The 13002-nt window shown below is 55.3% G+C and overlaps 1 protein-coding gene across 3 annotated transcripts; it reads left to right on the plus strand.

Annotated features, from left to right (window-relative positions):
• The first annotated feature begins 1487 nt into the window (after positions 1–1487).
• PLA2G15 (phospholipase A2 group XV) lies at positions 1488–12658 on the plus strand. 3 transcript variants are annotated; one of them, XM_082677664.1, is made up of 6 exons: positions 1488–1679; positions 5145–5301; positions 7675–7793; positions 8044–8142; positions 8521–8745; positions 10761–12658. In XM_082677664.1, exons 1-6 carry the CDS (start codon positions 1565–1567, stop codon positions 11270–11272), a joined length of 1227 nt encoding a protein of 408 aa, XP_082533790.1. In that variant the 5' UTR covers positions 1488–1564; the 3' UTR covers positions 11273–12658. The 3 variants fall into 3 exon arrangements, with proteins under 3 accessions (XP_082533790.1, XP_082533792.1, XP_082533791.1); XM_082677666.1 differs by having other exon boundaries at positions 8646–8745; positions 10761–11134; XM_082677665.1 differs by lacking the exon at positions 8521–8745.
• Positions 12659–13002: the final 344 nt, after the last annotated feature.

The following is a 13002-nucleotide window of genomic DNA, read 5'->3' on the forward strand; positions in this document are numbered from 1 at the left end:
GCAAGGCTGACAAGACATTCAGACTGTGGCCAGAGTCCAAGGCAGCCCAGGCTGTCCCGATCCGTACCCTACCCCCACTTAACCCGTGGCTCTGGACTCCTGCCTGTCCTAGCCCTGGCAGAAGGGTCTCTATTGTCTCTCATACTGGGCCTGCACCAGATTGGTCCTCAGCAGCCCCTCTGCTGGGGCCTGGGATGGAGGTGAGGGAGGCAGGGGTTTTGAAAGGGGGTCACTGGGCCAGGGTCTGAGGTGGGAGATAGTTGGACCTTAAGAGAGGAGGGTATTCCAACCACGAATGTGTTTCACTAAAAGAATATAGGAGGGGCAGGCCAAGATGGTGAGTAGATTCATTGAGGGTCACTGCAGAGAGGCTGGAAAGGGTCAGCCGTTGACCAAGAGGAAGAAAGGAAGGAAGAGAGAGAGGGAAGGAGGGAGGAAGGAAGAGAAGGAAGGAGGGAGGAAGGAAGGGGCAGGATAGAGGTCTTGGGACCAGCCAGGGATGACCAGGGTATTGACTGGCTCTCAGGAGGGGGTGTGTGAAGGATCAAGACCTCCAGTCTCCAAACATGCTGGTCACCCTATTCCGGAGTGACACATGGTACCAGAATATTACTGGTTGTCAAATCTTTGCCCACTCTATCCACCCCGATTCCATGCACAGAGAGTCTGTGCCCTGTCTGGATCCCCGGTTTGCGTGGGGTGGGAGTGGTAAGGGGACATGAGGTCCCAACACCCCTTCCGGTCTTCAGGGGAACTAACCGATGGGCTGGCGCAGGATTGAGGCTCAAGCCCTCTCTTAACCCGACGAGCAAACTGTTTAGTCGGCGGGTGTGTGTGTGTGTGTGTGTGTGTGTGTGTGTGTGAGATACTACACTCCAGACCCTGAAACAGGCGGACTGAACTCTCACTGGGAAGCGAAACACGCTGACCTGGCCCCTTCCCGGGCAGACAGCAGGTGGCCCCTGGGCCAGTGTAGCTTGAACCCAGATGCCCTCGGGGCAGGGTACAAAGAACCGACTTGGGAGTTGCCCAAAGGTCCTGGTCAGTCTCCTCAGGCTCAAGAACAGCCTGGGACTCACCTCTCCCCTTCTTCCTCTTGCTTTGACCCGGGTAGTTCAGTAGCGGCGAGCATTGGACCCTGAATTCCCATTCAGCCCGGCGCATTCTAGATCCCTCGTCAAGGAGGCGCCAGGAATCGGGGATGTGAGGGCTGCGCTGCGTGGACTCAGGGTACCGAGGGCTGGGCTGGGTACCCAGCAGACGCGAGCTGGGTCTGATCAGCTGAGAGCGTGCGCGAAAGCCAGGCTGAGCCTCGGTACATCGATGCGCTCGGCGTGCAGCGCGGTTAAGGGAGTTGGCCAGGGATGAGTAGGGGCTGGGCGGCGAACTCCGACTGGGAAGGAGAGTTCCTATTGGCAGGCCGTTTGCAGGAGGCGGGTCCTGATTGGTCCGGCCTCTGTGAAGGCTGCGAGCGGCGGGGTTAAGCGCGTCGCCGCTGCCAGGGCCTAGGCGCGAGACCCCAGAGCTGAATCCGCGCCTCGGACCTGGAGCTGCGGTTACTGCCATGGGCCTCCGCCTCTGCCCTTACCGCGCCGCCCTGCTCCCGAGCGGCCTCCTGTTACTCCTTATGCTCACAGATCTGGCACTCCCGGCTGGACGTCCGCCACCGGTGGTGCTGGGTGAGGCGCGCGTCCAGTCGTGGGTCCGTTCGCTCGTGCGTCCGGCTGGATGGGGTGCGGGCGGGGCTGTCTGCATCTGCTCTAAGCACGGGGTGAGGGAGCGTATGATTGTCTTGTCATCTGGGTCGGCCCGTCCATTTCCTGCTATGCTGGGCGCGGTTGTGGTCAAACTCTTGTCACCTTACCCTATAGAATATGGGGGTAAGTGGGAGGGTTACCACCCGTTTGCGCATCGGTACGCCTGTTCATCTCATTCCCAAGCCTCGCCTCATCCCCATTTTTTAGCTGGAAAGACCGAGGCTCTTTGGCCCCACTCCTGAGGGCCGGTAGGAGGTAGGGTGGCTTCGGAGTTGGCCCTCAGGGGCCTCAGCGTTGACTTGGGCTTGGCTTGGACGCTGTCTCCCTCCACCCTTCCAGCCCGACACGTTTCAGAGGGCATTACTGAAAGGGAGCTCTTTGGGGAAGGATTGCTCTCCTAACCTGCCACCAGGGCTCTCCCCTAACTTATCAAATATGTGGCATTGGGCCTGAGGGAGGAGGCCCAAGGGAATCTGAGGATGGCTATAGACAGAGGGAGGGGTTGAGACAATGGCTATGAACAGATGTCATACTGTACCCTTACTCCTGCCAGACCTACTTGGACTCCGTACGCTATGTTGGGGCTAGGCAACCTCCCCTGCCTACCTCCTCCTTGCTGCTGGCCCAGGCAACTGTCCAGGAGCCAGTAGTATTTCCTTGTGGTGGGTGTGACAGGGATGAGACCTCTCTGTCTTGGGGTCTTTGGGTGCCTCATTCAGGCCATCACTCCCACGAAGAGCTAGTGTGTTGGTGGCCATCCAGGGCTCCTAAAAGCAGAGGCATGCCGAGGTATACATTACATACTGAGTCTGCTGCAGCATGACCCCCATGCTCTTTCTGCTGGGAGTATTTTAATGGGGATGATGCAGATCACAGAAGGGTAGGGTTAGCAGGTAGTGTGATCCCAGGGGTCCTCCACCAGGAGCTCTGGGCCAGGAAATGCTCCCAGGGAATGCTGGACCCAGGTTCACCATGGAGTTTGGGCAGATTTGGCCTTGCCTTCCCTAAGCGTGCAGGATGATTCCCAGAGGTGAGGTCTGTGCTGGGCAGGCACAGAGAATCCACTGACCCAGTCAGGAAAGGTTTCCTGGAGTACGCAGCTGGAGCTGAGTCCAGGAGAGAGTTCCAGGCAGAGGGAACTACGTATCAGAGGGAGGGAGCTAAGCAGTCCAGGCTCTCTGGAATGGAGTGGGGGAAGGAGTAGATGGTGCAGGGCTCGTGACTGGTTGGGTCATCTGGACTTTGTCTTGGGAGCCTGCAGGGAGCCTTGTGTGGACCTAAGGAGTACTGAGTATGAAGGGTGTGGGATTGGGAAGTGTGTGGTCTCTGACCAGACTGGTCCTAGGCGTTTTCACCTATATTGGTGCTAAATGTACTCATTAATTCATTCAGTTCTTAGTTATCCTAGATCACAGCAGAGGAGCCTCGGGTTGTACCTAGAGGCACTGAGCAACTGGAATCGTAACCTGCCCAGCTTCTCAGAGAATGAGGCTATTGGCATTAATCCTGGGAAACCCCATGGTGGACAGCAGACAAGCTGTTCCTGGACACAGAGCAGGGACCTAACCTTGGCCATCAGAGGATCAGCATCCAAGGGTGACCAGTCTCTGTGGGTGGGACTCAAATTAGTGGTAGAGGAAGCAGAGGCCAGAGAAGGGATACTGAAGGCCCTGGGTGGGGGAAGGGACTATAGCAAGCTATTTCCACCTCTCCCAGTCTCAGTTTCATTATCTGTAAAGTAGGCATAATAAGGATATTCTTCCCAGTGTTACTTGAGGTGAAAGGCATGTGGATGGCTCTTATCTAGTTCTAGGCACAGAGGGACCCAGGAAGTTACCATTGGTATTTTTAGAGGCCACACAGCCTGGCCAGGCAAAGGGTATCCAGGCAAAGCAGATCAGATGACTTCCTCTTTCAGCTATTTCCTCTCTGGTGGAAACAGTGACCAAGGTTTCTTCACTGCCCTGTCTAGTCCGCAAGCATCTCATCTAGAGGCTGTCATGCTGGGGACTCCCCACTTCTGCACCACATCATGAAGGGAGGTGAATGCAGGTGCCACACCTCCCTCCCATGGCTGCACTGAGGACACAGTGGGATGGTGCACAAGGAGAGCTTGTCCTCTGCAGGGCTGTGTTCACAGCTGGAGGCCAGCGAATGCCCCAGAGAGCCAAACACTGGATCCTAAATGGGGTTTGGAAGGTGTCAAGAGAATGGCATGCGGGAGGAGGCGAGGCCTGAAAAGTCACTGGGAGTCAATGGACTGTGAAGGGCCTTGAATGTTAGGCACTGAAGCAAGGGGGGAGCGGGGGATGGGTTTGAGTGTCACAAGGGCCCCAGGCCTCTGTATAGACTGAATAAGTAGAGTGAAGTCATCCTTGGAGCCTGGTCACACCCACCCCCATTGGGCTGTAGCTGGAATGGTATGTTGCTTCAAGAGAGTTATTTCCAACACAAGTGTGCTAAGATGCTAGGGCCCTCCAGGTGAGGTGCACTCTGGAACCTTTAGAAGGGTTTAGCATCTGGGCTCTGGCCTTTAGCAAGCCCTGAGGACCTCAGTAGGCTGGCAGGTGCCTGCTTCTCTCAACTGTTTCTGTTCATTGCCCCCCTCCAGAGCCTATCCTGGAGTGCCTTCTTTGGATTTATTTTTGGCTGGTTAAGTGGCCCAGTGCTCTGTCCTGTTTCCCAGTCCTTCTTTCAGAGTATACAAGACCCTGCCTATGAAGCCGAAACCACCGTCTGTACCCCGACACTGAATTAAATCTCGGAGACAGAGTTTTGGGTGAAGTAGAAAGGAATAGCTTTATTGCTTTGCCAGGCAAAGGGGGCCACAGCAGGCTAATGCCCTCAAAACTGTGTGTCCCAACTTGGAGAGGGTAGTGAGAAGTTTGATAGTAATGGTTCAAGAGGGTGTGGTCAGCTCATGGAAATTCTTCTGATCGGTTGGTGGTGAGGTGAGTGGGAGTCAACATCATCAACCTTCTGGTTCCAGCGTGTCTGGGGTCTGCAGCATACCGGTGGGGGTTTCAGTATCTGCAAAACAGCTCAAAGATATTGTTGTGTGTGTGTATCCCTTGATGGGGAACCAGGACCTTGCCCCAAGGCTGCACTATGGTTTCTCTATGACTGTTTCTCCTTTGTCTTGCATCCCCTCCCTTCCCTAATTAACAACTGCATGAATCTGCCAGTTGGAACTCAGGAAAGGTCATGGAGGCTGAATGAAGCCTATTTCCTGTAATCAGAGAAATGGGGAACACAGAAAGGCTTTTGTGCCTAGGAGCCCCACAGATATCACCTACTCTGCAGCCTGGGATAGCCGTGGGTAGAAGGCCTTTGGGTTTCCAGCCTGCCAGGCCCAGGGTCTCATTCATGCTCTATGTCCCCCTTCAGTGCCCGGTGATTTGGGCAACCAGCTGGAGGCAAAGCTGGACAAGCCGACAGTCGTGCACTACCTCTGCTCCAAGAGGACAGACAGCTACTTCACACTCTGGCTGAACCTGGAACTGCTGCTGCCTGTCATCATTGACTGCTGGATTGACAATATCAGGTGGGGGCTGGGGCACAGGTGGGGCGCTGCTCGCTGACCCGGTCTAGAGACGCCTCCAGAGCCCATTTCTATCTCACCTGCGCCTCAAGAGATCTCAGGCTCAGCGTCACTGACCTCTCTCCCTTCCCATTTCCTCTGTCTGGTCCACGCCACCTTGGCACTCTCCCAGACAGAACTTTCTTCCCTTTCCTGCTGCTCCTGTCCCTACCCTCTCCAGTGCCTCAGGCCCTAGTTGTGGTTTCTATGCTCCAGCCCCTATTCACAGCCTCGCCTTGGCCCCCACCCTTTCCCTTGCCTCTGACTTGGCCACACCTGCCCCTTCCAGCTGCTTGGGGATTCCTTTCCACTTGCTGTTCTTTCAGCCTGGAATCACCCTTTACTCCCTTTGCCTGATAAACTCCCTCCCATTCACTCTTTAAAACCCAAGCCTGCTTTCTTTGTGAAGTCTCCCTGCCAATCCCCAGAGCTCTTTTTGTTTCTGTGTTAGTTTTTTATAAATTTATTTATTTAATTTTTGGCTGCGTTGCTCGCGTGGGGTCTTTGTTGCTGCGCGTGAGCTTTCTCTAGTTGTGGCGAGCGGTGCGTGGGCTTCTCATAGCGGTGGCTTCTCTTGTTGCGGAGCACAGGCTCTAGGCACATGGGCTTCAGTAGTTGTGGCACATGGGCTCAGTAGTTGTGGCTTGCGGGCTCTAGAGCACAGGCTCAGTAGTTGTGGCACACGGTCTTAGTTGCTCCACGGCATGTGGGGTCTTCCTGGCCCAGGGCTTGAACCCGTGTCCCCTGCATTGGCAGGCGGATTCTTAACCACTTTGCCACCAGGGAAGTCCATGTCCAGAGCTCTTAACCTCCCCTTCCCCCTGGCCACATGCCTGCTCCTCTAACCTGCATTCCCTGCCTGCCAAACATTGTTTCCTAGGATATTTCTTCCATAATAAGATAATCATGTAATGAGACTTACTGCTTATTGAATGCAAACACTATACATTTTACATACTTTCTTTTATTGAGTCTTACAGCAATCCAGTGAAACAAGTGCTGTTTTTAGACCTGTTTTACAGATGAGGAAATCTGGAAGCTCAAAGAGGTTACAAAATTGCTTAGGGTCACTTAGCTAATAAGTGACAAACTAGAATTTGAACCCATAGTTGTGTGCCTCTGAACTAAGGTTCCCGCCCACCCTGAGCTCCCTGAAGGCAGGGACTGTGTCTCTTTTATCTTTAAAGCTGTAGGACCAGAAACACAATTGTTTTTCAATAAATATTTGAGCTGAATGGAGTCTTTCAAATTAAGATTGTTTTTTCCCCTGGAGACACACTAGCTGGTTCTAGCTGGTTCTCTGGGCACCCTGCCTTTCCCTGTTGTTTATGACCCGTGCTTTGTTGACTCTTTCCTCCTCGTGCGATCAGGGTTATTTCTGGGATGTTGATCCGCATTTCTATTTTTGTGCAGAAGCATGGTCTCAGGTATTGCCAGTTGGAGGTACAGGCTGATACTGAGAGGGGCTTATCTACTTTTGTTGGGCTCTGACCTCTTTAGACTTGCATCCAGCACAGAGTACTTTGGCTTTCTAGAACTTTGCTGAGTGGCCATTGGGATGATCTACAGATTGCCCTGGAGAGAGTGGGTCCCCAGGACTTTGATTTGGGCCAGTGTTGGGTATCTTGTCAGCTTTCTGTGGCTGATCTTTAAGGGTGGGTGGGACTCAGGACCACTGGGGACTGCAGGTCTAGCCTGTGTTTTCTCAGGCACATTTGCCTCCTTAGTATCAAGGGAGGCCAGAGCAGGGTTCCTGGCCTGGCACAAGGCTTTCCTCCTGTCTTCCACCACCCTGTCCCCATCATGTCTCCAGGCCTTGCCCACCCACTCACACAGCAGCCACAGGTGCTCGGGGTTTCTCTGTCTGGTTCTGTTGTGTGTTGCATTCATCATCTCCTTTGCCCTGTGTTGTGTTATGGTGGGTGGCAGGAGCTGGATCCATGGAGATGGAGCAATGGGAGCCTGTGAAGTTAGGCTGCCTGCCTTTTGGGGTCAAGTGTGATGTTCATGGCGGAGCCAGGCCTGGCAGCCAGATCCCTCTCTAACCATATCTAAGACCTGCATTAGACAGTATGGGTGACATTGAGGAGAAGGGAATATTGCCTCACAGGGGTCCTGGAGTCAGTCTCTGGAGTGAGCCTTGGTGGGGTCCTCATTTGGATGTGGTTACTCTGATTTGTGCTTTACAAATTTGCTTTGTTACTTTTTGGTCTCCCCTATACATCTGACCAGACCTGAGGATGGGAAGGGAATGTGGCTCAGGACACAAGACAGTATTGGGACACACCAACTTAGGTGTCACCTCTGGGTCACTGGCTCAACATCCCCTCCTGGCAGGCTGGTCTACAACCGAACGTCCCGCACCACCCAGTTTCCTGATGGTGTGGATGTGCGTGTCCCTGGCTTTGGAAAGACCTTCTCACTGGAGTTCCTGGACCCCAGCAAAAGCAGTGTGGGTGTGTAGCCCTTCCTCATGGCCCCCAGGGAATGGGGATGGAGGTTCTGATGGACTCCGAGAGTGGGAGGAGCCCTGTTGGTTTGAGTGGGGGTAGCCTGTGAACCGTCTCTAATCAGTGTGGGCACAGAGCCCTATAGCACTCCTTCGGGGATCTCCCGGCTGTAGGTGTCACAGTCTCCTTGGCAGGTGTGGTGTGGGCAGCTGACAACGACTGTACTCTCTCTAATCCTGTGGATTTATGTCTATAGGTTCCTATTTCCACACCATGGTGGAGAGCCTTGTGGGCTGGGGCTACACACGAGGTGAGGACGTCCGGGGGGCCCCCTATGACTGGCGCCGAGCTCCAGGTAAGTGGTTGCTCTCATTTCCTCCCTGAGATCATGCGGGAGGGGGGTGGAGAGGAGGAGGTAACAGCCACCAAAGGCCCTGGGCCTTTCCCTTCTCCCGTGTCTCTGGCATCCAGCCCAGCCATCACAGGTCCTGTCCTTCCCCCACCCTCAGCCCAGGATTTCTGGGCCTCTGAGCCCTGGGGAGAGATAATGAGGCTGAGGAGGGGAAAAGGAGCTTCTTCTCCCTTCATGGAAATTGAGGGGAAACCAGACCCTCCCCACTTGGATTTTCACACGCTCCCCACCCACCTAGTCCTGGGTCTGGCCTGAGACACAGTCAGTGGTTCAGGCCCAAGGACCCTTCCTGCCTGACCCCCGCCTGGCTCTGGCCTGCAGATGAAAACGGGCCCTACTTCCTGGCCCTCCGCGAGATGATCGAGGAGATGCACCAGCTGTATGGGGGCCCCGTGGTGCTGGCTGCCCACAGTATGGGCAACATGTACACGCTCTACTTTCTGCAGCAGCAGCCACAGGCCTGGAAGGACAAGTATATCCATGCCTTTGTGGCACTGGGTCCGCCCTGGGGGGGCGTGGCCAAGACCCTGCGCGTCCTGGCCTCAGGTAAGACCCTGCCTGGCCCAGCATGGGGGGTGCTGGTATCAGATGGCACACTCTCTTTCCCTCTACAGTGGCCTCCTGGGCCACCCTCACGTCTCTTCTCTTGGGTCAGGACCCTTCCTTATCCAGAGTTGTATTCTTTTCCAAACATCTCTTTCTAAAAGAGAATATAACACTACTAAATTCACCTCTCCGGCTGATGACTCTTGTTATCTGTGTAGGTTTCTTACAACAGGTACACGGAGTGGCATAACCGTTGGTCATAGGGCACACGTGTACACACACACACACACACACACACACACACACACACACACACAGCTTGGTCCTGGCTGGCCTTACTTGGTTTGATCCAAAGTTCTCTGGAGGAGCCTTCTCCCTCTCTCTTAACCCCCATCCTCACTTCTTCATCCCCACCTTCACCCCAGAGAAGGAAGGCTGGGCTACAGTTTCCTGTTTGTGAGTTACACCTCCCTCTGTGGCAGCGGGGAGCCTCTGTGGGCCACACAGAGAGGAAGCAGGTGCAGATTTGTCTGGGCCTGCTTGCTTGGCAGTTGGGAAAACCACCTCCTTCCCTGTTCCTCCCCAGTCCACTTGCCTTTTCAGGACTGTTAGAACATACCAGCTGTAGCCCCAGGGCTTTCCTCCCTCTGCTAGGACTGGATGTGAGCCAGGGCTGTACCAAGCATCTGATGAGCTTTCTTCCTCAAGTGACTGCCACTGCCTGACCTGCTTATTGGTCACCTGATCGTTGTGATCAGTCCTCTCCCAGTCGTCACCCTGGATTAGCTGGACAGTGAATCCAATTATAGTGAGGACTCATCACAGCTACCTACTCTGTCCAGCCTGGACCTGAAAGGAGAGATGTGGGCCCTTCTGAGTTTGAGACAGGTTACCATGGTGGAGTTCAGGTACTGGCCCTTTCAGAGCTTCCCCATGAGTCCCCTTAGAGCGGTGGTCCCCAACCTTTTTGGCACCAGGGAATGGTTTCATGGAAGACAATTTTTCCACGGAGGGGGCGGGGGGCTTGGGAGGGGTGATGGTTCAGGCGGTGATGCGAGTGATGGGAAGCAGTGGGTAAATCGTCACTCTCTAGCCCACTGCTCACCTCCTGCTGTGTAGCCCAGTTCCTAACAGGCCGCAGACTGGTAATGGTCCGCGGCCCGGGGGTTGGGGACCCCTGCCTTAGTTAGAGCTTTGCCTCAGATTCTGGGAGACTGCTGTCAGGCTCTGGCAGTCTGGGAGTGGGGGTGGGATAGGACGGGTGGTAGTCGTGGACCCTTAGCTAGGGGTTCCCTTTCCTGAGGGCTCCTAGAGCCAGGCCCCAGCAGGCAGAGCTGAAGGCCTGCAGTCAGTGGTGGGGTGATGGGTGGCTGTGGGTCCTGAGCAGGGCAGAGGCCCCTGTTCCCAAGTTCCAGCTCATCCTCTGGCGATCTCACTGGCTGGTGGATGCGTTTGTGCTGTTGGCATTCCTATGTAAGAAAGACTCTCACTTTGTCTGCAGCCTCCCCTCCTGCCCTGTCTCCTGCAGGCCTGGCTGCCCAGGTCAGTGCCAGGCAGGTAGGTGGGATGAGACCAGGGCTGGCTGGATGTAGGTCTGAGCCTAGGAAGGGGAAAAATGTTTACATAGCTCAATGTAATAAAAGATTAAGAGGACTGTGACTGTGTCTTTGGGCTGCCCACCTGCTGATTCACCTGTGACAAGGTCAGTACCCACAGGCCGGGTGATAAGTGCTCTGGGGAAGGTATTGTTTTTACCATGAATCACCCTGTGGGTGTGAGCTGCCTAAATCCCTGGTGACAAAATGCAAAAGGAAAGAAACAAATCTTGGTCATGTGCTTCCTAGATAGAGCAAAAATACAGGGAAATAGGGGAGTTGTCACCTCGTTAACAGCATAGAGATGCCAGAGTGCTGGCCAGGCCCGGGCTGGGGGCTGGCAGGGGCCCTGGCGGTGAGCATGCTGCCCAGCTGGCTTGCATTCCCGAGCACAGACTGACTGGAGTCCTCTATCCGCAGGAGACAACAACCGGATCCCGGTCATTGGACCCCTGAAGATCCGGGAGCAGCAGCGGTCTGCCGTCTCCACCAGCTGGCTGCTGCCCTACAACTATACCTGGTCACCCAAAAAGGTCTTCGTGCACACACCCACAGCCAACTACACGCTGCAGGACTATCGCCGCTTCTTCCAGGACATCGGCTTCGAAGACGGCTGGCTTATGCGGCAGGACACGGAGGGGCTGGTTGAAGCCATGGTACCACCTGGCGTGCGACTGCACTGCCTCTACGGCACTGGTGTCCCTACGCCAGACTCCTTCTACTATGAAAGCTTCCCGGACCGTGACCCGAAAATCTGCTTTGGTGATGGTGACGGCACTGTGAACTTGCAGAGCGCCCTGCAGTGCCAGGCCTGGCGTGGCCACCAGGAGCAAGAAGTGTCATTGCAGGCACTGCCGGGCACCGAGCACATCGCGATGCTGGCCAACGCCACTACCCTGGCCTATCTGAAACGCGTGCTCCTCGGGCCCTGATTCCTATGCTGGGCAGGGCTCTGGGATGGCCTGGCCACCACTGCTTCTCCTGGCCTGTGGGGCAGCCATGGCCCATGAGTTGAGCAGTTTGTGACTGATCATCTAAGGTCCTGGATCTTGGGTTGTGAAGTGGGAAAATGCTGGTTTTTTTATCCTTCCTCTCTGGGAATGAGGAAGGAAGACATAGTCTGAAGTTACTTGAGGGACCCTTGGAAAGAATGCTGCTGATGGTGGAATTGTGACCTCAGGACTGGCTCCGCAGGTGGATTGGCTGGCACCTGACCCCAATCCCCAGTGCTGGGGCCTTGTGTTCCTCCTACCCCTGTGGCCTTTTCACACTCGCCCACCAGGGCCTGGCTCCTCAGCTTTCTTGTGAGGGATGTTACTGAACTGTGGTCCCTAGGTTGGGCTTCTGGTCCCTAGGGTGTACCTTCTCACACATTGGCCACAAGTCAGCCTGCTACTGGCCACAGGTGGCTGGAGCTGCTGTCTTTGTGTGGCCTACCTGCTCACACAGCCTGACTGTGGCTTTCTGGGGGCAGCCCGGTTCCCCCTGCAGGCAGGAGTGTGTTGTTACGCTCTCCATGGTTCCCAGGCCCTGGGGCATTCACTCCTACCTCCCTTACTTCTAAGAACAGCCTAGCTCAGGGCTGGGCAGCAGATGGACCCCCAGTTCTCGGGGCTGTGTCCCAGGAGCCCTGATCTCCTTGGTTGGGCTGTTGCCCACAGTATTGATGCTGCCTCCCTTTGCCCTGGGGCTGTGGTTCAAGAATGAGAGCAGAGCCTGGTGCCATGCCCTTTAGGTACTTATGAGGAAAGAGGACTCAAGGAAGCAGCCAAGGCCAATCAGAGCCACCCTGAGCTGCCCTCTTGCTGACCCTCCACCACATTGCCACCCTGCCCAGGATCTCTCTAGCGTTCACGTGGGCTGGCACAGGACTGAGAGGAGGTAGGACTCTTGCCCACTCTGCCCAGCACCCATCCCCACCAGGCAGCTCAGTGGTGTTTAGTCAGCAGGGACTTGCCCAGAAACTTCAGTGGGCCCCTGAGAGAGCCAGGTGCCTTAGGGGCCCCCTAGGGGTTTTCTTCCTGCTCCAGAGGTGCTGCATGGATCTCCCTGTGATAGCAGGGATGGAGGATGTGGATCTGCCTTGGTGGTCTCCAAGTGGGCAGTGCCTAAAGGCCAAGACTTGGGTCTAGCCTCTGGGGTGGAGCCCCAAAGCCACAGTCAGGCTGGACTGTGCTTCGCTCCTACAAGGTTTCTGTGAAGCAGAATTTTCTCTGTTGCATTCATAGCCAGCATCTGTCTCTCCCTTTGTTCCTGAGTGGTGGGCCCCACATGGGGCTCTGAGCAGGCTGTACCTCGATTCTGGCAATAAAAGTATTCTGGATGCTGTAAAGTGCCCTGGCCTAGCCTCTGCTCTGAGCATGAGAGGAAGGAGTCAGTGGAAGGGTGAGGGGACTAGCGAGGCAGGTAATCAGAGGCTGGACCTTGACCTTTCTGGGGCCTTGATGGGTTCTCTCAGCACCAAAGCATGGCTCCTGTGCACCTCTTTGGGTTTTATCCTCCTTCCCCCTCTCCTGGGATCTAGTTCCCCTCCTAGGACTGAGAAGCAGGACCTGAAACATTCCTGTTGGAATGGAGCTCCTGCCCACCACCCAACTCTGCCGCTCCTATGTGGTCAACAGGCCCCAAATGTCACCCCACAGCTGGAAGCCAAGGACAATCC

This window comes from Grampus griseus (assembly GCF_964374135.1).
Source record: "Grampus griseus genome assembly, chromosome: 19".
Lineage (NCBI taxonomy): Eukaryota > Metazoa > Chordata > Mammalia > Artiodactyla > Delphinidae > Grampus > Grampus griseus.

Excerpts from the sequence above, each read along its gene's own strand:
- PLA2G15 (XM_082677664.1), top strand. The coding sequence starts at position 1,565 with ATGGGCCTCCGCCTCTGCCCTTACCGCGCCGCCCTGCTCCCGAGCGGC. Across the intron at positions 5,302-7,674 it reads TGCTGGATTGACAATATCAG|GCTGGTCTACAACCGAACGT; the intron begins GTGGGGGCTGGG and ends CCCTCCTGGCAG. Across the intron at positions 8,143-8,520 it reads TGACTGGCGCCGAGCTCCAG|ATGAAAACGGGCCCTACTTC; the intron begins GTAAGTGGTTGC and ends TCTGGCCTGCAG.